The sequence below is a fragment of the Cardiocondyla obscurior genome, linkage group LG26 (assembly GCF_019399895.1).
Source record: "Cardiocondyla obscurior isolate alpha-2009 linkage group LG26, Cobs3.1, whole genome shotgun sequence".
In the NCBI taxonomy this organism is placed as follows: domain Eukaryota; kingdom Metazoa; phylum Arthropoda; class Insecta; order Hymenoptera; family Formicidae; genus Cardiocondyla; species Cardiocondyla obscurior.
Genome location: NC_091889.1, coordinates 158,772 through 183,254, shown reverse-complemented (window position 1 = coordinate 183,254; position 24,483 = coordinate 158,772). Strand labels below are relative to the sequence as shown.

At 32.8% G+C, this 24,483-nt stretch overlaps 3 protein-coding genes across 8 annotated transcripts; 1 reads left to right on the top strand and 2 right to left on the bottom strand.

Annotated features, from left to right (window-relative positions):
- Nucleotides 1–125: 125 nt before the first annotated feature.
- Nucleotides 126–5,427, top strand: LOC139112037 (actin-binding protein IPP). Its single transcript, XM_070672813.1, has 7 exons — nt 126–796; nt 1,266–1,791; nt 2,038–2,203; nt 2,314–2,660; nt 2,808–3,154; nt 3,260–3,480; nt 3,606–5,427. The coding sequence occupies exons 1-7, from the start codon at nt 727–729 to the stop codon at nt 3,840–3,842; spliced, it is 1,914 nt and encodes a 637-aa protein (XP_070528914.1). The 5' UTR covers nt 126–726; the 3' UTR covers nt 3,843–5,427.
- A 1,451-nt stretch (nt 5,428–6,878) lies between these two features.
- On the bottom strand, nt 6,879–13,460 carry Sf3b1 (splicing factor 3B subunit 1). The gene is made up of 18 exons (XM_070672768.1): nt 13,308–13,460; nt 12,690–12,868; nt 12,383–12,557; nt 12,210–12,289; nt 11,917–12,084; nt 11,547–11,763; nt 11,020–11,424; nt 10,467–10,930; nt 10,030–10,387; nt 9,617–9,909; nt 9,126–9,251; nt 8,816–9,037; nt 8,538–8,720; nt 8,246–8,434; nt 7,905–8,080; nt 7,558–7,830; nt 7,246–7,462; nt 6,879–7,140 (listed from the first exon to the last, which is right to left on the bottom strand). The coding sequence occupies exons 1-18, from the start codon at nt 13,333–13,335 to the stop codon at nt 6,982–6,984; spliced, it is 3,912 nt and encodes a 1,303-aa protein (XP_070528869.1). The 5' UTR covers nt 13,336–13,460; the 3' UTR covers nt 6,879–6,981.
- A 432-nt stretch (nt 13,461–13,892) lies between these two features.
- Ehbp1 (Eps15 homology domain containing protein-binding protein 1) lies at nt 13,893–22,934 on the bottom strand. 6 transcript variants are annotated; one of them, XM_070672784.1, is made up of 18 exons: nt 22,479–22,934; nt 21,760–21,967; nt 21,508–21,689; nt 21,070–21,281; nt 20,799–20,934; nt 20,470–20,700; nt 19,959–20,148; nt 19,673–19,839; nt 19,359–19,581; nt 19,038–19,208; nt 18,239–18,328; nt 17,931–18,053; nt 17,634–17,834; nt 17,397–17,546; nt 17,068–17,285; nt 16,759–16,947; nt 16,565–16,683; nt 13,893–16,424 (listed from the first exon to the last, which is right to left on the bottom strand). In XM_070672784.1, exons 1-17 carry the CDS (start codon nt 22,580–22,582, stop codon nt 16,602–16,604), a joined length of 2,877 nt encoding a protein of 958 aa, XP_070528885.1. In that variant the 5' UTR covers nt 22,583–22,934; the 3' UTR covers nt 13,893–16,424; nt 16,565–16,601. The 6 variants fall into 6 exon arrangements, with proteins under 6 accessions (XP_070528885.1, XP_070528887.1, XP_070528886.1 ...); XM_070672786.1 differs by having other exon boundaries at nt 19,047–19,208; XM_070672785.1 differs by having other exon boundaries at nt 17,940–18,053; nt 22,479–22,933.
- Between the last annotated feature and the right edge of the window lie 1,549 nt (nt 22,935–24,483).

Sequence of the window (24,483 nt, the reverse complement as noted above, 5' to 3'; positions counted from 1 at the left end):
ATGTAAAACGCGCAAGTTAGAGTGAAGATTCAGTTTTTTTTATATGAGAAGATTAAAGTAATTCTTCCACAAAGGACTTTGTACATACACGCTCATGTGTCAATAGAGTATGGAATATATAATATATAAATTATACATTGCGTACTTTTCGTTATTGATTAAGAGCACCAGACGAATTTCTTGCGTTTAATTTAAATTGATTTTTTTACTGCGAGAAAATATTCTCATTTAAATTTGTCACTTTGCATTCTTACCTTTCACGATGTCATAATTTTTTAAATAGTTACTATCCTTTTATCAAACAATAATTATATATTTATGTCATATATGTTTTCAGCTGAATCTTATTTAGTAATTGTGACGTTTATTTAAATATTATTAACAAAACAGTGATTTTCGAGAAATGAAAATAGCGCACCAACTGCCTCAACTGCAGTAACTAATTGGAGGATTGCGTTTCAAGTTGGCAACGTATTTCCCGAGAAGTGAAATGGAGAGGCAGTCAATCAGGAATATTTTTTTACGCGGACGCACTGACGCCGTTCCCACCTCGACTAGTTTTACGTACTTAAATAGGTTATCTGACGTATGTCAAGCTTCTTGTCAACGAAGTATATTATTTAATCTGAGCGTGCGGGAGTTCGTCTCTCTCGCGACGTTTCCGGGAACGATCTGTCCGCGCGCACGGAATCGATTAACGCGTCGGTCAAACATGAGGTGGTAGTGATGCGCTTAAAGGGGAAAAATAACACAAAATCGTTCTACAGCGTTTACAGGGTGCTTTCTCGTTTATGCCGTAAGTATCTCGCGAAATAATCTTTATGATAATTAAATCTCCCGATCAAATTGTTACGAGAACTTATTGATTGCAAATTAATTTAAGTGACAAAAATGTCACAATTGTTACTTGATCTTTTTTCATCCAAGGTGGAGCATGTTGAAAGTTTTGTTACTCCGATTTGTGCTCTTTTTCTTTATAAATATATGTATGTTGGGTTTTCAGTAAATCATTAAACTACTGGGTATACATTTTTTAAAGTATTTGCATATTGTTCGGCAGAAATTTATCTATTAGTTTATTTATAATATTTATTTTATTTAAATAATTAAAATAAGAATGATTTACTGCTTGAAAGTATTCACTGTTTAATTTTATTAATTAAAAAAAAGAAAAATAAAATTATTTAATAAAATTTGAAGACTGTTATATTATTGTTTATATAAGTTAATGCTATTTTTTTTTTTTTATATTAAATTTTTTGCAGGATCTGTGGATAAAGCACATCTTGATGGTTTCATGGCGGATGGTGTGGCGCCGACTCTGAAAAATGGCCACAATTCTAATATGGACTTTGCTAATCAACCGGTGAAACAATCATCGGATGTTTCGAGTGTAGTTTATGCAGTGGGTCATTATCCACCAAAACTTTTACACAATCTCAATGCACAAAGGCGGGATAACAAATTTAGCGATGTGGGATTGGTGGCGGGCGATAGAATCATCAGAGCGCATAGATCTGTTCTGGCTGCCGGTAGCGCCTATTTCAATGCCATGTTCACTGTCGGCCTCGTCGAGGAACAACAGGAACTTGTGGAGATTCACTCAATCTCCCCTCACATTCTCTCCCAGTTAGTGGACTTTATATATAGCGGCAATGTAGACATCACACAGGATAACGTACAGGAATTATTCGCTGCCGCTGATATGCTAGAGTTAGATGATGTAGTAGCTGGCTGTATCAATTATCTTAAACAGCAGCTACATTATTCTAATGCCCTTGGAATTTACAGGTAAGAAGACTAAGAATTAAAATTGTTTCGTAATATTTAAAGAATAGATAGAATAAAAATAACAAAAGGAATATTATTTTATAACTGAAATAGAGCAATTATACAGTATCCCATAGCTAAGATATAAATTTAAAAAATTCTAATGTTTTTCGTTTTTTTTTTTTTCGATAAGTTTTACCTACTCTCAAAAGTATCTATTTACGATGGAACATCCTGTATAATAATTATCGTCACTATTAATTGCAGATTTGCTGAAATACATAACAGACTGGATCTTTTGGAAACTGCCCTACGCTTTATAGAAGCCAATTTTCCTCAAATCTGTCAGGAAGAAGAATTTCTGGATTTGCCCAAGGAGCATCTTGTTCAATTTCTTAGCAGTGATTATATTCACATCGATACTGAATGCCAGGTTTGTTCGTTCTTAAAATTTTAAATAATGTAACTGTAATTGATAAATTTTTTTTTTAATATATATGATATGTATAATATAATGTAAAAATTATTCTTTACTTTCTGCAGGTCTTCCAGGCCGCGTACAATTGGATCGTTCACGACATCCCCGCGCGGAGATGCTACGTATTCGAGATTCTTAGCCACGTACGCTTGCGACTGTGTTCATTAGCAAGGCTAGAACGTATTATTCTAGAGTGCAAGGACGCGAGTCTCATTGTCGCGCTGCGATCTATACAAAAAGATCTAGTCTCGAACAAAGGTTGCCTGGTGCCTCTTCACGCCCAGCCTCGGATTTGCGCCAGAAAGAATATTTTGGTAATCGGCGGGTCTAAACGAGAACACTCTGCGGAGAGTTGGGGTAGAACTTCCGAGAGTACTTACGAAACCATCGAAAAATACGACATATTCACTGGGTACAATTTTCGATATTTTTCCTTTGTTTTTAAATTTTTAAGTATTAAAATAAAATTAAGGTTTTTTTTTATTTTTTAATTTTTTTAATTTTTTTTTTTTTTTTGTTAAACAGAACACTTTCATTTAATGAATGAACGTATTTTTAGAGAATGGAGCGAAGTCGCTCCAATCAGCATAGGACGCATTTTACCGGGAGTGGCTTTGTTGGACGGCAAGGTATACGTTATTGGCGGTGAGCTGGAATCCTGTATAATCGCTAACTGCGAGTGCTATGATCCTCGTGACAATGTGTGGACCCCCATTGCTTGTATGGAAGAACCCAGGTGCGATTTCGGTCTTTGTGCCTTGGATAACAGCTTGTACGCGTTTGGCGGATGGGTGGGTGAGGACATCGGCGGCTCTATTGAAATATACGATCCGATTACCAATACATGGACTCTTGAAGGCTATCTTCCAGAGCCACGGTTCAGTATGGGTGTCGTGGCGTACGAAGGTAATAATTCCGAATATATAGTTAATTTTTTATGTCTATTTGCTCCTCTTATCTACACACACCTGTAATAAATATTTTAATTCTAATTAAAAAAATTCTTTACAGGACTAATTTACATCGTGGGTGGTTGTACTCATAACAGTCGACATCGTCAGGATGTGTTGAGTTACAATCCTGTAACTAGAGAATGGAATTATCTGGCTCCAATGATTACACCGCGTTCACAGATGGGTATTACGATTCTCGATGGTTATATGTACGTCGTTGGTGGCACTAGTAAAAATCAGGAAGTTTTGACATCGGTCGAAAGATATTCCTTTGAAAAGGTATAATTTATGTTTATCTCGGCTGCTATTAGAATAATTAATGTATAGATTTTTCTTTATATCAAAATTAGATTAGTACAACAATGTAACTTCAACTTGTCAGTAAATGCATTGTAATATTTCAGAACAAATGGAGCGTCGTCGCTCCTATGAGCATGGGCAGATTTTACCCGGCAGTTGCAGCGGCCGATAGTCGGTTATACGTCATAGGCGGCGACCAGTCACAGGAAATTAATTTCTACCGCACACAGATTACAATTTCCACCGTTGAGTGTTACGATCCACACACGAACAAATGGCACAAGTGCGCCTCTTTACCGTCTAGCAGAGGCGAAGCGACGGCGATTGTTACGCCCTTCTGATTGCTATTTCGCAAAAATCTCTTATTGTTTGACGTGTTGGTTTACATCTTTTTACTTTTCCAGCATATGGATTTTTTTCTGCTTTGCCTTATCCATCTTTTCCAAAAATATCATATTGGTAAGATAGATAGTTGCATTGCTAAAGGAATTGTAGCTTTATTAATTTCTAAATATTCCACTGGCATTTTTTAAATACTTATATAAGAAAACGCTATATATTTTGGAAAATTGTATTTTTACTGGAGGAGATTATTTTTATTTCTTATATGTATGGCATAATCATTAATTAATAAGAATAATAAAAATTACTAGGTTGAAGAACTTATGAGAAAAATTTAAGGAATGCAAGATACGACAACATCAGTTTTGAAATATCTAGGATTTTAAATGGCCAAGATTTAAGAAACTCAATATACAAAAATACGATTTAAGCATTTTATGCATTTCAAAATTGAATAAATTGCTTAAGTATTAGATGTTTTTAGATTAAATGGTTTTAATTTCAATTTTTAATTCAAATTCATGTAGAACCTGAAAATTTTACAATTTGAATCGAGGTGATAAGCCTAAAATGTAATTTAATCAATGTCCGCCAAAGATCTTAACATTCTGAAGATTATAGAGAATTTATTAAAATTATGTATTATAATTGTTTCAATTTTGTTTTTGCTATATCCAGCTAAATTAGATAAAATCATTGTTATTGGGAACTGTAGATCGGATCCAAAAATATCTTTGCTTCTATTTATTTATAACTAAATTATAATGCACCAACAGATTTGAAAAAAGAAAAACGAATAATGATAATGTACAGCGTGCAGAAATATTTAAGTACTTTTATTAATTAACTATAAGTATTAATTATATTTAATTAGTTAATGAGTATTAACTATGTACGTTAGGAAGGACTGAGCCTCTTTATATAATATAATCGCATACCAAAGTTATTGTAATTTTTAATCGTATCGCTACAAGTTAACAGATTCGTTAAGTGTAAATGTATAAGGGACTATATAAGATAAATCCGAAGATATTTATCCTTGAAGTAAAGTAAAGATTTAAGGGCATAAAGATTTTCGAAAAGTGAATAAATACAGAATAAAAAAATTTCCATTAAATTATAAAATTAGAATACACTTAAACTTTTTAAAATTCGGAAAGATAAATGTAAAGTTAAAAGAAACAGATCTTTTGTAAAATAAAGATTATAACTCTTGTGGTTTTTAAATTTTCAAATTAAATTAAAAGTCCAATAAAGTCAATCGGAATCTAGCAAATATTGTACATAACAAATCTAAATATATTTAAAAAAATTAAAATAAAGACATGCCTCGAGAATCTGTTATTCGAAAATTTTTAGGGCCTTTATTCCTTGGCGTTTTGGAACTTTGCATCCGAAAATCGAAAAATTTCAGAGTACCTTATTGTAATAAAGTAATGATGTTTCTTAATTAGCGCGTGTGCGAAGCCGCGTATTAAATGTTTTATAAAGTTTAAGGCCACATTTTATAAAACATTATTTTAAGAATCGAAAAGTTGCCGTCATTATCTGTAATTAGTCTATGTAACGATCTAATTCACCTTTTTTCAAAGGTGTTCGGTGCTACATACATTAACATCCGCGGAACGATATTCGATTATTCTCAATTTTTTTCAATATACAGGGTAAATATGGATGAGATAACTGTCGAATACGTTTATTAATTTGATATTAGTTGTAATTAAGTTCTCGAGCATGTCATATCTCAAGTTTTTTGTTCATTCTAAGATAAAAAAAAATTTAAATAATTGCTTATTTTGCACAGGCTTAAAAAAAATTTATTAACTTATAAATCCATAGACTGTTAAATTTATTGGCCTAACATGTATTATGTAAGTACGATGATATCGAGTTGTTTCAATAAACGTGGTAATATAGCCAGAGAAGAAGCAAAAAAGTTGATAATTTCTTCAAGAAAGTGTTTGTAGATAATATTTAAAACGTCCATAAATTTATAAATTTAGTCATACGGATAGAAAAAGTTAATAGTGAATTCAGTGAGTCTATAACAATCTATGGATTTGTAATTTAAACATAGAGATGCATGATATATGTACACTCACCGTCAGGAGTGGCGTTCGTGGTACTGCGACGGCGGTTAGCGTACGTGATCTTGGCGTGGTGTGCGTCGAATCTCACACGAAGCACGTGCGTAGATGTTTCACAGAGCACCGGTCACAGAGGACTGAGGGGAAACGCGGCCTACTACACCTCCCCGCACTCGGCGGCCGAGATAGGGGGAAGTCACGTACGCCAGCTGTTCGTCGCAGCAAATGCCATATTCTGCCTTTCAGTGTACATAAAATGTATAAAAATTAATTTTCTGTAATTTTTATACTTTTAAATACTAATCTTTTCTCGTTTTCTTTTTTCTTAGAAGAATTTCCAAGATAAATTGAAACAATAATGGACATCTCTTGCATATTTATCCTTCAAATAAAAATCTTTTTCTTTTTAATTAGATATAAAATAATATAACAATTTATGTATATTTGTGATCGATCAATAAAACTGCTAAAATTATTCGCGCTTTTGCCTCGCAAAAAAATATAACTTTTTTTTAATGAAATAAAACTATAAGTCTAGAGACAGCAAAGACTTAGGATCTACAGTATCTAGAAAGTGAAATATCTACAAGTCTTTTAAATATTGACAAAAGTTCTAAAGCTCACGGAATTCAAAACTTCAAAATGTTAAGTTAAGTTTTAATAAAACTAAAATTAAAAGAATTACGATCTAAAATAATGAACTACAGCCTGGCGTGTTCTCATTATGTGCTGACATTTCCATGCCTTCAAAATTACTATCGGATATCTACACAAGTGTCGTAATAATACGTTTTTAGATTAAATGTAATGTAATATATCTTCAGCCTTTTTTCGTTAGACATCGGAAATGACGGCGTGAAATACACACGTAGTTGTTCCAAATATATCTGGAATAATAGATTTTTTTTCATAAATTTTGGAAATTAGGGAGGAAAAAAAACTTCAAAATTTATTTACACTCATCTTTATAACGATGAGTTTTAATGAATATTTATACTTATAGAGATATAAGAACCTTGTTTGTAATTGTATTATTGCTGCAAGTTCTCTATTACAATACATAATCCAATTCGTATCTAATATATTGGTTCTTTGGATCGTTCATGATACGAGGGTAACCAGCTACGAGAGCATCTTGTCCACCGATGTAAAGAGAATTATATATTTTCCAATAAACGTCGCGAACTTTACGAGCTGGATGGAACAAACCCTGCAATTTAAGCACAAACGCGTAACGCATATATTAATAACATACCCTTAACACTTGGTTAATTAAAAGATACATGTGCTTATAAAAATTAAAATAATCACATACCTGTAGTGTATACTGTAAAATCTTGATTGGCCCAAGTGCAACGCGTAATCCATCTACAGCGTCCATAAACGCTTGCACTAAATGTGGTGAAGTTTCGAAAACGTTTGGCCATACATGATTTAATAAATGTATTAATGCATCTTCACATCCAAATCCATAAACACCTAATGCCATGTGCTTAATTGCGGCACAGGCGGTCTGTCTGTGTACTAGATCTCTGAAAAAAAAAAAAAAAAATTTGAATTTAATTTGCAATAATAAAAGCCATTAGCAATAATAAAATTAGTATATTTTAATATTCAGGCATCTTACCTATCCATAAGTGCATCTTCTAGTAACGGACTGACAGCGTAAATATAATCTTTGCCCATCTCGCCAATATACTCGAACAAGAACGATAAGGATTTTAATACTCCGTTCTGTACATTTAATTCGGGCACTCTATACTCGTTCATCAACGCAGGTAACACTGTGAAAGGGCTACAAGTTTCAGCAACGATGGCAATAGCAACTGTGGTACAAACACGATTCTGACGTTCTTGTACTTTCAAATTGTTTAAAAGTGTGGCTAAGACATCGTGTGGCCTATTTAAAAAGAATATACAAAAATTTTATTAATATATAAAAAATATTAAATATTAATTAATCGAATAACTTACCCAATAGCTTTGGCAATGTAACCAAAAGTATTTACTGTTGCTCTTCTAATAGCTTTTTTATGTGCTTTCAGTAGTTCCAATAATTCAAAGCATATTCTCATCCATTCTCGAGCGGAAACATATTCGGGACCTCGATCTGCAATTCTGCCTACGAGATCAATACAATTTTCTTGTACCTATAACAAGATAAATAGTAAAATAAAAATTTAGTAAGAACTCTAAAAGAAATACATTATAACATAATTTTCATATTATTTTAAAATAATTTTATTTTATTCAGTAATATGATTAATGTAAAAATAAAATCCGATATATTGTGTATTTACACATAAAAACTTTACCTTTTCGTGTCTGTTTTTCAAGATGGGTGTAAGTCTTGGTAACAAATCCTTAATAGGTGGTGTCATTTTTGTCATTCCTATAACGTTAACAATGGCTTTCAATGCTCCTAAAATGCTACCTAATACTTCTGGATATTCTTCGCCTAAATACTCGTACAAAACGACTCCTAAATGTCCCATTAATTTTTCCTAAAAATATAATATATATTGCATAAGTTAATATTATTTTATTAGTATATTATTTCTATGTATCGAGTGTATTAATTCAAAAATATAAAAATGTAATTCTTACTTCTTGACACGTTTTCATAACGACTGCAATACGTGAAATAAGATCTGCTGCTTGTTGTCTGACCTTTGCAGATTTATTATTCAATCTCCACAATATTGTACCGCATATTTGAGGAAGATATGCCTTCACTCTTTTACCCAATGTGTTCACAATCGTTCCAAAACCATTTAACATTACGACATCCTATAAATAAAAATAGTTTAATGTACGTTCTTTATTATTTAAAATATTTATCCTTATACTAATTACAGTTTATTAATTAATCAGATTCGACAAACCTCAGTAGTTTGTTCCTGGAAAGCATATAAGATTCCATCGATAAGCTGTTCTTCTAAACGTGAATCGACATCTGCTGCTCCTAAATTGCCCATTATTTTCTCAATCGTTTCCATCACCATTTTTCTATACTGTTCATTTTCGTCCTTTAAATCGTCTACTACTCTATTAATAATCTCTGATGCGCCCACTTTGTTAGCTATTTCTACTGTCGTATCCACAAGCTGCAATTTTATTAATTTAATTATAAATATTAATAAGAATTTTATATTTTTTGCTTAAAAAAAGGAAAAAAGTTAATGTATTGTTTACCTGTCGATAATTTCTGCGATCTAGTGCCATACGATGATTCCAGAAATGTTTAAAGAAGTGCGGTAAAATTTCATCTTTTATGTATTGAGCTTCCACACCATCCGTCGCACAACATTGTTTAACTACCTATTAAAAAAAATACGATTTATTTAAATTATTAAAAAGATTTAATATAAAATTTATTTTATATATATCACAATATATCCTATCTTAAAAACAGCAGTGCAAAATCGAATTGAATTCATTGTCACCGCGATGCGGATTGGTTCTATCACTTGGCTCACTTTGTGCCACAAGAGTAAAAAATTTTTTATTGATATTTGAATGTATATTTAAATTACATTTAAAGAAAAGAGAGATGCTAAAGTACTATGTAAAATACATACATTAAATATAAAACAGCTTTTTTTTTAAGAAAGAATAAGCAGTAAATAACGCGCGCAAAGCGCGTTCTTTATAGTAGTATCTAGAAATAATAAATAAAATTTTACCTTCAATACAATTTTTTTCATTTCTTCATCGGGAGACTGGAATTCACGTATAAGGATTAGCATTACTTCCCTAGTATAGTAATTTGCATATTCTGCGTCCATCAAAGGAATAAGATAACCAATAGCTTTTAGGAAAGCTGCTAAACCTTTTCCTCTATGTGTACGAATACCTTTCCACAGTGGTTTTAGCACAGAGTCGAAACTTTCGATACCATATGGCGTTGCTGCCTCAGCTAATGCAGCAATAGCTAAAGCAGTAATTGTTCGTACTTTCTGTTGCTCATCCACAAGACCTGAAATATTTTAATATTTTGTCGTTAGTAACATAGTATTTAAAAAAAAATATAATTAATATAATTAAAATATATGGATTATATATATACGTAAAAAAATGTTATATTAATTTAATTTACCATGTTCAATAATTTCTACCAAGCTCTTCAAATGCGGTAAAATGGCGCAGCCCATTAAAATAGCTATTTGTTGTACAATTTTAATACCAGTATGTCGCGCTTGCCAAGATTTCTTGCTGCGACAAACAGCTTTTAAGAAAGGAAGAAGTGAAGGAATTCCGAGAGCTGAAGCAACAACCGCAAATGCTCTTGCTGTCGTATTACGAACGTATTCATCAATATTATCAATATCCGGTCTCATTGTGGAAATCATTGTAGCTAATCCTGCAGCTTTTGCCAAATTAGAAATAATTTCTCTGCCTTCAACACGTGCATAGTAGTCTTCGTCGATTAATAGAGGTTCGATGACGACTAAAATCTAGAAAATGGAACAGTTAGTAAAATAAAACGAAATAAAATAAAAATAAATCGATAAAATAATAAGAATAAAAAATTACCTTGTGAACATATGGTCGCACCAAATCATCCAGTTTATATAAAATACGATCAATGACTTTGACCAGTAAATGACGTTCTTGATCTTCAAGAGTAGGTGACATGAGAAGGGGAAGAATTTGGTTGAACAACGGTCCGGCACCAAATTCTCTTGCTTTATCCGTAATTTGTCTCAAAGCAGCTTTACGCATTGGAGGAGTTCCATTTTTTATTTTTAAGAGCAGTTTCATGATTTTTCTTTCTTTCTGTTCCTCAGGACTTAGTGTTTCTTCGTCTACGTCAACCAACAATTTGTCGAAATACTGCGCGTCTTCTGGCTTCATAAATGGTAAATTTCCTTTTGGTTGATTATCCACGTACTTAGCGCTTTTGTCTTCTGTTTGAATGAAGAAACCTTGAGGTGTACCAGCAATAGGCGTAGGCGTTGCAGTGAGCTTCCTAGCGGGCGTGCGAATGGGTATGTATCCTGAAAAAGTATAATGCGTACATTTTTTTTTTTTTTTTTTTTTTTAATAATTTTAATAATTATTATTATATTAAAAAAATGTATTTTACCTGCTGGAGGTTGCAAAATTTTGTATCCAGGAGGAAATAGCGCATCTAACTCATCGTCTGACAAAGGTCTGTTGCGTTCGTCTATCTCGCGTTCCCAACGATATGCCTGTAATTGTTCAGGCGTCATGGACATTAAATGTCCTGGAGTCGGTGTAGCCAAACCCATCGCTTTGGGTCCCGTCGGCGTGACGGCACTTGGTGTTAAAATTGTTGTCTGATGGGGTGTTGCAAGAGGTGTCGCCGGGGTTTGCGGCGTCATCGAGCCAGGCGTTTGATTTGATGGAGTTTCATCCCACCGACTTCGTCTTTTGCTCGCCGAAGGAGTCGGAGTTTCCTGTATTAAATCTCCAGCAACTCGATCAGTTCTCGGAGTCTCTGCCCAACCGCTGTTATGTCCAGGTGTTTCTATAGAGTTAAAATATAATTATATTTATTTGTCTTAAATATGTATTTATACGAAATATTCTTATGTATTTATTCAGTTTATTATCCAAAATAATTTAAAAAAAAAAAAATTGTAGATTAACCTCTTTCAGTTTTCGGAGTTTCATCCCAACGATTTCTGCGACTTGTTACAGCTTTTTCATGAGAAGGTGTATCTCTACTCGGAGTCACAGCTCCAGGCGTTGCATGCGCTGGTGTGGCATCCCACATTCGTGTACTGACTCCAGGAGTAGCCCCAGGAGTCTCTGCTCCTTTACCATGACCTGGAGTTTCATCCCATCTAATAGCAGCTGGTGTCACCTACAACAGTAAAAAAAAAAAAAAAAAAAAAAAAAAGAAAATTAGAATAAAGAAAATAAAATAAAATTAAAATTAATATTTTAATTTTTATATTAAATTTTAAATAATAAATTAAAATGCAAAGGTAATATAAAATTAACACGACAAACATACATCTGCATTATCCCAAGATGTAGGTGTTGCCGAAGCACCAGATATTTTTTTCTGCACTGGAGTATCATCCGTTTGATCCCAACGGCCTCTTTTTTTAGGAGCTGGTTTTGGTTCACCATTGGCTTTCAAAGTACCGTCTTTTGCCTTTTCTGCTAATCTTTTTCTCAACTGTAACAAAATGTAAAATATATAATTAAAAAATTCTATATTACAATAAAAATTAATTTTATATATTACTTTAAATATTAAATATTTTTGCATATTATTAAAAAAAAAATACAAATATCACATACCTCTGTTTCTTCACCTTTAAGCATTTGTTCCCGCATAATCTCTGTGTATGTTCTGGAGCCAATATCAGGTGTTTTTCCACCTGTAATTTAAAAAAATTATAGTTTTAATAAAAATTAATTTATTGCTTTATTATTTTAATTAATTTTTTGAGTTACAAAACAATTATACCAACCTTCTGCAAAAGGGTCAACACGCTCAGGAGAAATAATCATTCTACGTCTTTTCTGTCTATATTCATCTTCTCTGTCGGCTATAGTAGGTCGTCGTCTGTCAGCAAATGGATCATAATCCTTCTCCTCTCTGTCAATTATGGTGGGTAATCGTTTGTCCGCAAATGGATCATAATCCTATCCCAAACATAAAGTTTTAATTTTAAAAATACAAAAAAAAATATTAAATTAATAATAAATATATAAAAATAACCTAGATTTTTTAATGTTAAAGTTATAAATATTTAAGAATATCCTAAAAAAATATACCTCAATTTCATCATTTGTTGCAATTGATGTAACATAGCCATCAAATTTGTTATTACTACTGTCATAAATGTCCTGATCGTAAAAACCAGTCTTTCCCAGAGCAACCTGCTCTTTTTCAGATGCTGCATTCAGAAGCTCCTTCTTCTTTGACTGTATCTCCCTTATCTGTGCTTCTATGTCTGTAATACAGATTAAAAATATTGTTAGTCAGATTGTAATAAATAAGTACTACAAATTCAAATAATGTTGAATACTACAGATAAAACACGATACGAAATATTGCTGGCATTGGAAACGAAATCGACAATGTAAGACAAATGTTACACGAAGTGTTCGTCCAATGAATCGTTCAGCATAACAAACAGCTGACGCTTCGTATCTCATATACGTTCGACGTTTCATTCATAATACGAAACATACTCCATGTGTTGCATTACTTAAAAGTTGTCTGATAACAAATGTTACTGTTTACGATTCTCATTGAGCCGAGTGAGACGGAAGAGTTGTGAACTCTTCGGTCTGACAGAGTTAATTTTCGGCTGCTTATTATTGCATTTAAGTTGCGCGCGAAGGCGATTAACGGGAGTGAATCGGTGAATCTTGAGAAGACAGGAATACCTTTGTGCGTTCTCGGGATCGAGTCCATCGTGATGCAGAAGTTTGCAGAGACGGTGGACACGGCGTAAGCGTACCCGGACACGCCGAATTTCAGCAATACGTCAGGTGGACTGACAAGATGGCGCACCGATTCTGCCGATGCGCACGTGCTGCCTTGGACGGCAGGACGTTGAACGTCTTGATTACTCCGGCATCAGGCTCGCTTCGCATTGCGGCAGAATTGGCGCGAGCGTGATTCGCGCTTTTCTAATTGGACGACAAGATTGGCTGGCGCGGGTCAAGCTTATGTCAATTACACTGCGCACGCAGCCACCATAGTTTTCTGTTACAGAATATAAAAAAAAAAATGTTAAATGGATTCTCGAATTTCTTAGTTGACTAAATTCGCTACCGAAAATTGTTAAATGTAAAATTTTTCTTTAACGTAGCAAGAGCGAATAGCGCGCACGAAGCTCATTCTTTACAATGTCTGGTAAATATATTTTTATTATGATAAAAAATCCATTTTTATTCTAGGATCAGTTCTGCTCAAAATAGATACATATAGATTTTATTAGCATAATAAAAATAAAATAGCACTCTTAATATTATCAACATTATATTTATTGTTTCCTTCTGCAGTGCTTTATAAGTCTTCCTTTATTAATGGCGAATATTGCGTGATACGTTCTTCTTTCCTTTTCTTTGCTCGCATTCTCACATACATTACGATTAATATAACATTGGCAAAGGAAAATAGAACGGTACATCTCAACAAAACTATTTAGCATTGGCAAGAACGGTCTTCACAATAATTATCCTTTACATTAGTAGTACAGAGTAAAATAAATTAAAATTAATTCAGTGTGCTACAGTTTTATAAACATACAGGTATTTATAGGCACTAGAATAATAAATTATTGCTAAATTATTTGTCATTAAATCGATAACCTCCCCCTCCTAATTATGTTTGCTCTTAGACCGCGAGAAATTCAAATATCGTGATGAAATCAATATCAAATTCCATAACGAGAGTGTATGAGCGATTAATTCGGTCTAACAGAGCAGAGATCACTTTCCAACTCAATGTTTCTTAATTACTTCTTAGTGTTCCAATCGCGCGCGCACGTGTGTGTAATTTAAAAATTATTTCCTCTTTTGCTAAGGACCAACTTCAGCAATATTCTAAAACTCTAGCTTAACAGACGTCTTATAAAAACATAAAAAAAAAGTACGAGGAGCGAATCAAGCTACAAGTAAAAATATAAAATTGTATAAGGTGCTATGATACTTGATTTAATTATAGACATATGTATATTATGATGTCAAGAGGAGATAATTTCTCTTATGTTCGCATTTTAATAGTATATACTCTAAATACGTTTCGGTAAATATATATAATTAATGCTTTTGAAAGGGCGGTTTTATATGGTCTGCTTGGAACATATATACATATATATATCCACATCAATTGTCATCTTATTCTCAATTATATATCAACGTGTCAATGTTTCAAGCGCTCGCATAATCAAAATAAAATTACTTTCTCAACATTGAAATATTAAATTAATAATTTTTTATATTGAAAATTATATTAAAAGGAAACTATTGAGAAATTAAAAGTTAACAGAATTCAAAAATTTTGTCTCGTGTTATTTTATCTTGTGGCTTGTATCTCACATATTGCTTTTAACGGGTAAACCCTGCTCTGTATTCTATGTTCTTATTTTACGGAGCAACTGTATCGAAAAATGTCTTTCTTGTCTCATTATTTGTTAACAATTTAGTATTTGTAACATTATAAAAAGATAAAAAAAGTAATTAGTTATTAACCATTTGGAAATATTCCAAATGGCAAAACGTACATAATGAACATTCGTCATAATTTCCTGCCCTAAGATCTATAGAGCTAAAACAATTTTGAGCAGACGAGTTTGTTTCTTTTCTTTCTTGTTTTTACAGGTAATGTTAGCCCAAACACTTAAATATAACATAACATTTTTCTACAGAAAGTTATAATAAACATAATATTCTCATTACATGCGCAGATATACCACATATAAGAATTAGTCTTAGTAAAAATTAATCTTACTACGGCTTTCAAAAAAATTGCCTACCGTCAATAAGATTATTGAATTTGTTTTAATGCATTTCAATGCATTTGTACAAATCCGTCAAGTAAGATGTAAAACGTACATCAATTCGTTCATATGGCACTAACAGAGTACATGCAAATGTTCGATGAGAACAACCGCTGCGAATACGAAAACTATACATAATCCCGATGTGATCCACTTTTTGCAGTAGTTTCATAATTACTTTTTTTTGTAAATTGATTTGCATTGATAATGTCGCGAAATATATGTTCATTGAATTGCTTTTTATGTATCTTATAGGTATTCTTGTATAGCAATTCACTTTAACTTTCTTTGGCTTTCCGATATTAAATCTCTTAACAATTAAACCATAAAAAATAATTTTTTTTTAGCAAATACAATGTCTAAAGTTTACTTACACAAAAACTTCAATTCTACTCAGTTAAACTAGCTACTAATTTATATATAAACAAAAATCTTTTAAAATATAACACAGCTTTGTGGATATATATCGAATCTTGTTAAAACACATTCTTATTATCAACTTCAATTTTTTTTATTCACGTTAGTTTTTTCCCTAGAATTTCAAAATCTTATTCAAAAATGAAAAATATCTTCTTTTTATTAACCGATTATAGACTGTGCTGTATAATTTCTCGCTTTATAGCGTATATCATTTTATATATTTGTACACAGTTCTATTAACGTGCATTTTATTTAAAGCATAAAATGCTTTCGTTATATGATTGATATAATACTCGGCAATATATATAAGAAATCATACAGTTATTATCTATTAATTCGACATTTCCTGATTTAAATACTTTTTTTTTGTTGTTCCGAATTGTTGATCGACGAGCTTATATTAAAAACAAAGAAAATAGAAAAATTTGTTTGATCTCTTGATGAATTAATCTACAATGTACAATGAAAAACAAGTCTCTAAAAATAACCTGTTCGTAAACCATCAAATGTCACACATAACTCTTTTAATATCTAATTTTGTCACCTTTTGACAACACCACAGCAACATGGATCATGCCTGCAAGCGAGATTCGCACTTTTGATTATTACCGTTACATTAAGTTTTCTTACTTTAATAATTTATTTATTTTAATTAAAAATTAAATTTTATCAATTTTTTATTTTTAAAAATATACGTAATTATTGTATATAATTTACCTTTACAACAATGTGGAAAAACGCAATAAATAACTCTTCATTGCACAACACAATTTTTGTTTCGTTGAGCTAATCCAGCACGAGATAAATCACGTTCAATTTCGTCATCATCCTCAATTCTATAATTTATTTGAAAAAATAAAATTTAATGACATAAAATATTTAGATCAATAATAATATATGTCTATACTTACGCTCTCTCTTGTGTATCGAGGTGATGAACTAATTCATCTCTTTTGTTTACAATAGACACTAGTTCTTCTAACAATAAATTTTCACGCATTTTTTGTTCGGATGTCTTCCGCCAATCTTCTACCGCGAGGATGCTTCTTAATTCATGATTTAAAAGCTCAAATCTTCGCTCTAAATCATCTTCTTTTTCTCTAAAAATAAAAATTTAATTTATAAAAAGTTTAGATCGTGATCAGATAATGTTATAGCCAATCGTTAATTGAAATTAAATATATATGAAAATAATATGTTTCGATCAACGAATCACTTACAGTATGTTTAATTGCATTTGTCTTCGTAAAAGAGCATTTTTTTTGTTAACAAGCGTGAACCACAGAGACATCAGTCTTTCCGTTTCGTCTTCGTTATCGCTCTCCATGGCTGCTCTCAATTGCTTTTCAAGTTTGCCAGCTTGTATGTCAATCTGACTTTGCTCTCTTTCAAGTGCTTCGAGTTCATTTTGAATATACGATGTCATGTCTTTACCCAACTAAAATATCAATTCGTAGTAAAATAAAAAGTTATTAAAGTTTACTGTAAGTAATGTATATCGTTCTATAATTTATAATTAAACTGAAATTAAATATTCAAATTAACATACTCCGCGTAATGTGTACGGAGTTCTATCAGGACTGCCTTTATCGGGTGAGATTCGTTCAATAATTTTGGAGAAGGAATATAAAGGCGAACCAGTTTTCTTTTCTCCATCTATCACACTCGAGTTTCCTAATATATTTCCATTGTACTCAGACTAAAAAAATAATTACAATGTAATAAATTTTTTCACTCAAAAATTTCAAAAACATAGATGAATATTGTATGGATTATTAGCGTTTACCTTTATACTAATCCGATCACCGGGAGTTGACGGCGTAATGCTGCGCCTAGGACTATTATTCTGATCGTCTATCGATCGTCTATCACTGTTGTTGTCGTCATTTAGTTGACTCGGAGTAACAGCAACACCCATTTTCACTTCCGCGATCAAACGTCTCGCCCTTTCCCGCAACTGCTGCTGTCTTTCGTCATCGTTTTGTGCCTGCAAAGTATGTTACATTAAAATAAACGCCCACATTTGTATTCTTCGATAAATGCTTCATTAACAAAACATTTTTTTAATGTTATATTAACAAACATGTAAAACCTCGACGGGACTGATCGCAGCGGAAACAAATCCGGATGGCTTCGTCTGATTCCTGGCTTGTTCTAGGAGTTGTCTTGCTCGTTCTCGTAATTCATCATGCCGGCTAACTAGCGACTAACACAAAAGTAAAAAGAAACATAAGAAACGTTATGAAATTTGACATAGAAACATGAAACGATTGATGCAACTATTAAGCATTTGTAAAATTCTCGTTTATTTCTTTAGAATAATTTTAATTTTGCTGAGATATTGACGTGGCATGACGTTAGCAAGCGATAAAAGCAAATATTGTTAATTACATGTTGTGAACGTTGTTCTCCATACGGCGGTGATGCACCTTGACATTCGGAACTACCTCGACTTCCTCTATCGTCAGAGTTTACCGAGTCCTACAAAAGACCTATTCTCAATATGTTTGCGTAGCCTGCTTGCGTCACGTTATTGTTGCAAAGCTTTTCGAATAAATACACGATTCAGACGAAGAATATTTTTGCACGTGGTAAAAATCAGTGAGCGTATTAACAATGTAACTAAATCACAAGAAAATCATAAAATTTACAAACTGTTTTTAAATATTTTAATTACGATGTTACATGGTAAAAGATTTTTCTATTTTTAGGAACGTGTTATAGTAAGAAAAGTTTATAGAAAAAATAGAAATTAAAGGTTGCTGAAATAAATTATGACTATCCTCGATATATTTGATTCAGAAATAAAATCGTTAACATTAAATTTGCATTTAGGAGTTTTTAAAGCAAAGCTTATAGAACAGCTCGTACATGTCTACATTTCGTGCATCGCGGAACATATTCTGACGCGATTTCCTCATGCATATTTACATGCAGTTATATACGCGTGTATTATATAGGCATAATTCCCCTACCGCCAAGAAGCTCGATTTATAAACTGTTCGCCTATAGTGAACAAAAAGTACAGTAACAGACCTTCAGACAATACATTTTGACATAATCCGCCGGCGAAAAGAAATAACAAAAAGAGATACAACAGTGCGCGTTATGGGTTTATTGTTAATGCAGCAAGGTATAACAGAAGGAATGCATAAAAAGCGACAGTCTGCGCAATCTCGTATATACTGACATCACGGACCGGACTTTGCGATTTGGTAAGCGAGATCGATTGCGACCATTTGTCATCGATTATCTGTATGTTCTCCTCTTCGTCATCGGAGCCGAACGGATCGGTTAATTGCCGGCGTGTCATTAGTATCGGACGTTGCTGCGCTTGTTGCACTCTCGGCGGAGACTTGCTCTGCGGTAAATTGGTATTTCATTTCTTCACAGTGAAAGAAATTTACGCGCGAATTCCATCGAATATTATACGCGACGTTTCTCTAGACAATTTTCGGGAATAATCGCAACGTGGAAATTAATTTCATTTTACCTGTAAATTTCTACGTACCTTCTCTCTTGAAGAGTATTTTTCCTTGGTTGGTGATAGCACCTTGCCCAGAATGCTTTTTGAGCTGGCCAATATAATATCCTTAACTTCTTTCACGCTTGATGGTGATTTGTCTTTGTTGCATTGATCGTGATCCTGATTGTCCGTATTCAGGCTTAAGTGTAATTTATTTTTTAATGAATCGATGCTAATATCATCCTTCTTATTATCGAATGGATTTGACCTGCAATAACAAATCAGTTTCTAATCTTACTTCTGATAAATAATTTTGCGGAAGATGTACTTTAATTGCATAATACTGAGAATATATTTACCGTCTGTTACTCTCCGCTTTATTGTTTCTTTGATCAATTTGTTCTTTTTTTCGTAAATTAATAATCTCCTGACCAAAAAGTTGAACACTTACATCCGTGTTGTTATCTGTATTAAATCTACCAATCATATAAGATGACTCGTCTGTTGTTTTACCTATTTGATGTACCTAGATTTTTTTAGAGAAATAATGTATCATTAATAATAACGATGATATATGTAATATGCTGTATGTCAAATTACAGAATAATTGGAAAACTGTTACATAAAGAGATTTCATTGAAATACCTCCAATTCATGACCAGTAAAATGCGCTCTCAACTGATACAAGTATGTCATCACAGCTAGTTTATCAGGTACCGTTAATATATCCATATCAGCTGGTTCAATAACTCTGGGTATGCCCAGAATTTCACCCGCATCAAACGCTTTCTTACAGTTGCCTTTAACATCATGTGGCAACAGAGAATTGATTTCTCTATACAAATTTTTATTTTAGATATTATTCAATTTGATCAAAGCTATAAAATATCTATTACATATGCTACTATAAATAGACAAATGTATTGACTTTTTCAACATTAAAAATAATCGTTAAAATGTTGGCACGAGTAGCTTGACACAAGACAATGACGATTTCGAAGAGTTTATTAATGGAATACGCGAATAAAATAATTGGCATGCTTCCAAGATTCACTATTGGCATTTTGTTCCAAGGAAAAGTAGTGCAAAGAATGAAATAAAATAATTTATAATAATTAAAACATCCAATAAAGATAAGCATAATATAAGTACTTACATTAGATCAGGTCTGAAATTATGAATAATCGCACAAAATGCCATCCCGTTTCTCCAAGATGTCGTTAAATTGGTAACTTTGACACCAGGATAATCTTTTGTAACTTCTTTACACCATTCTAATAAATCTTGGCCAGGAGTAATTTCTTTTAGTCTTGGAATATTTGCGTCATTCTTTTTAAGATCCAATGGTTGTAGCGGTAATCTCAATGTACTATGTTCGATGTTTTTACTGTAAAAATATTAAATGTGTAATTACTAATTATTTATTGTTAAACAATATATTAAATTTTTTATCAATTGCATTTTGTAAATTGTAATTATACATACTCATTTTCGACGGCAACATTATCTTTCACAGGTGATTTTTCTTTGAAAGAATCTCCAATTCCTGTTAGACTAATATCGCGTATAAAATGCTCTCCATCGTTTACGGGAGTTGTATCATCTTTTGATAAACTTGCCACTACACATTATATATTCCATTAGTAAATTTGGTTTCACAAATTATAAATTATCGATCAAACAAGTTAAAATAATAATTACAAATTTTATATTTAGAGCAGTTAAAGAAAGAACCAATTAATAATTAAATACTCACCACTTATAGGAGTACTAGGTAATTCACTTTCGGTAAGACTGCTCGTCATTAAATCAAGTTGAGCTGAAATATCTAAAATCTCATCCAAATTTTTTACTGATACTTCCTCAACGTCTTCAGGTATATCTTCATTATCAAAATCATCTAATGGTGCGATGTCGCTATTATTATTAACAGACATTAAACTAGCCATACTTTGCATATCTTCGTCTCTAAAAAAATACAAGCAATTAGTAAATAATTAATAAATTTATTTATAAGTAACATTTTAATTTAATAAATATTTTTAACTAAATTAATAAACTCAGTATGCAATCTTTAAAATGTGTTACTTAATATTTATCTTATTCCAAATACATTTAGTTACATAAACAGATACTTCGATCAGGCTTAATGAAATTTATTAGCAGCATGCGAATGAAATTGAACTGCACTTACGTCGCTTTGCCCTCTCGCAGAAACACGCACGATAAAGTACATTCGAGTGTAGCGCTAACAATCTTTTTAGAAGTCGGCTTCAAGTCCAATTTGAGTTGTTGTTGACTAGATTCTAAGGTTGCATACTTTTTCATATTTATATTTGTGGCAGCGACATGACGCCTCTTTCCTGTTGTCGACACCTACTCGAGAATAGAACAATGTACCATTGTGCTATATTCTTTTGTGAGTGCCTCAGCAGGATGTACTCACATCTTCGATAACAAACGTCCAATCTTTGTCTTCCAGCTCATGTGTTCGAGGATCTTTAAACAGTGTTACAGAAACTGTATGATTGTCAGGAACTGCCCAGCTGATAATGCCTTTCAGAGGATCGCTCAAACATGGTTCCCAATCCAATGGTTCCGAGCTAACTCTTCGGCTACGTCTTGTCCAAACAACACTTAGCTTATTTGGTTTCCTAAAACATTATTTTTATATATTTATATATTTTTAAATATATTTTGTTATAAATTTATATATATATTTTTTATATAATTTTTCTTTCTGCTAAAGCATACTAATACTTCTGTAAGATTATTTTTTATAAATTTTAATCTTATAAGATTTTTTCGAAGTATGTAAATAATTATATTAATAAAAAAAAAAAAAAAATTATATAAATTAAATTGTAATAAAAATTCTCAGAGCACAATATAATATGCAACATGCACAAAATTTAAAAGAAAAGCAATATAATCTCTGCACATTAAATATATATCGCTTATGTCCTTTGCCTCCAATATATTTATTTATTAAAAACAATTTTTTCTTTCCTTTCCAGAGAGCTCCTGCGTTGAGAAGCAGACGACAATTGCGCTCTTCAGACTTTCATACAAAAAGCATTAATGTTAATTCGTGAATAAGGAGTCCGGAAGGCCGCGGCGAAAGGAAGCTCTTGCTTAATCGGGGAACAAGTTGGCGTCACTCACCACTTCGTCGTCGTCTCTAGCGTGACCTCGTGGTAAGAGACGGTGAACTGGAACTTGGCCGCTCTCTTGTTCACCCGCTGCAGGCGCTTCCAGACGGAGCTCATGTCTGACGGCGATTAGCCCCGCTCGGGACTGTCGGGACTCGGGATTACCGCGATCGAGAAACTGGAGTCTCTCTTTTACTGCCGACGCGCGAGCCAGGAGCGCTTTGTCATTTCCGCGAGTCGCACGCGCGAGACCTCGAGCCGAGGACTAAGGTCGGCCACGGCGGGGCACAGAGAGCAAGCGACCGCGCTTCCCGGAAACCGACGACGTTTTTACCACGACGCGCGCTCCTCGGCGGGGACTACGATCATATGGTTCGACGGACGGACGGACGGACGGGTCTTCCTCTCGGCTCACGCGCGCTCCCAACGTTCCCCGCACGGCGAACGGACTGTCATCGTCCGCGCGCGCGCACACACACACGTTGAAATACGCCGAGACGACTCCCGACAGCCCCGACCTCGGCTGCACGGCTCTCACCCGGGGGGTCGTTTCTAAATCTTCCGACAAAGACGAGAAGTCAGGCGAGAGACCCGAACGTCAAGTTCGATTTCTCTCTCAATAAAGATGAGACCATTTTTAGCGGTACCAACCTCGCGCGATACTAGCACCCATCGGTCTTGCAGGCACCTACGATGGTAGAGTTGTATTCTCGAACTGTGCAAAAAAAATTTCGTATACGAAAGTAACGTCGTGCATTCATTGATGAAAGGACTTGTTCCCGTTTCGTGTATATGAAAGATTTGGAGTCCATTTTTGAATAACAAATACAATATCTGAATCTTTCTCTTTGTTCGACTTTATCAGAAAACATCATTAATTTTTTATCTTTACTCTTTTTTTTTTTGTCCCTTCTTATATACATACATATACATATAATTCACACATTTATAAATTATAAAAAGAGATAAATATATAAATATATTTCAAAAATTGTTCACATATTATGTACCATCTTATATAGGATTGGTAAGAATATTGAAAACAACAAGATTGATAGAAACTATGATTATTAGATCCTTTTACAAAGAATCAGTTTAGAAAAAACCTATTCACACAAAATCCTTTTTTTTATATTTCGCGATATCTACATGAACAAAAACATTGCATCACATTGTAACTTTGCGTCGATGAAAAATATCTACAATTTTTAAACTGCGTGTGTATAGTTGTTAATTATATAATATACAATTTTACTGTAATTTTACAATACAAACGAAACAGAGTGAGAATTATTTCGAATATTCAGAAAAATCACGTTTTTCTTTTGAGGCACCAGAGATATTCAAACGTAACCTGGTCCATGGCACAGAACTTTTAGGAGATCTCATAATTGGCTCTCTGGTAACACAACGACGTATATGGCTGATAATTAAAACAATGATTAAAAGAGAAGAATAAAAATGCCATAATTTTAATTTTTGGAAATATGTAAAAAACAGACTTCGAATGATATGCATAAGCTTATGCACATTATCAAACATTCTTTGATTCAAGCACTTTGGCACGGACAAACTGCTGGTATATCACGCGTCATCCTGTTTTTTTTTTCTAAAACAAATAATGATCTAATTGTTAAAATTTTATTAAAAACAGTTTGATTTTATTTGCATTTTTAATTTTTTTTTTGAGATAAATAAATCAATAAACTATTTTAATAAAGTTTTTCTTTTTTATATCACAGGAAAGCACGAGAGTGCTTTTAGCCAGCATGCAAATGAAAGAAGCATGTGCCGCCGAAAGCCAAAGAACACTTCATTTTAACACTCTCCTCTTTTTCTACCGTTTCTAATATACAAATTAAAATCTAAGTAAAATTTACATTCGATCATTTGTATATTACACATTATTTAAATAAGAACAAATTTTACGTACTTGTACGTCATAGTAGAGATTCAAGTCCGTTTATACGTCGTAATAAATAAATAATTAAATAATTTTTGAATAATAATAGAGATCC

Excerpts from the sequence above, each read along its gene's own strand:
- LOC139112037 (XM_070672813.1), top strand. The coding sequence starts at position 727 with ATGCGCTTAAAGGGGAAAAATAACACAAAATCGTTCTACAGCGTTTAC. Across the intron at positions 1,792-2,037 it reads AATGCCCTTGGAATTTACAG|ATTTGCTGAAATACATAACA; the intron begins GTAAGAAGACTA and ends TATTAATTGCAG. Across the intron at positions 3,481-3,605 it reads AAAGATATTCCTTTGAAAAG|AACAAATGGAGCGTCGTCGC; the intron begins GTATAATTTATG and ends GTAATATTTCAG.
- Ehbp1 (XM_070672784.1), bottom strand. The coding sequence starts at position 22,582 with ATGAGCTCCGTCTGGAAGCGCCTGCAGCGGGTGAACAAGAGAGCGGCC. Across the intron at positions 17,547-17,633 it reads GTGATCGGATTAGTATAAAG|TCTGAGTACAATGGAAATAT; the intron begins GTAAACGCTAAT and ends TTATTTTTTTAG. Across the intron at positions 16,684-16,758 it reads CTCGATACACAAGAGAGAGC|AATTGAGGATGATGACGAAA; the intron begins GTAAGTATAGAC and ends AATAAATTATAG.
- Sf3b1 (XM_070672768.1), bottom strand. The coding sequence starts at position 13,335 with ATGGACTCGATCCCGAGAACGCACAAAG. Across the intron at positions 12,558-12,689 it reads CAACAAATGATGAAATTGAG|GATTATGATCCATTTGCGGA; the intron begins GTATATTTTTTT and ends TGTTTGGGATAG. Across the intron at positions 7,463-7,557 it reads GAAGATGCACTTATGGATAG|AGATCTAGTACACAGACAGA; the intron begins GTAAGATGCCTG and ends TTTTTTTTTCAG.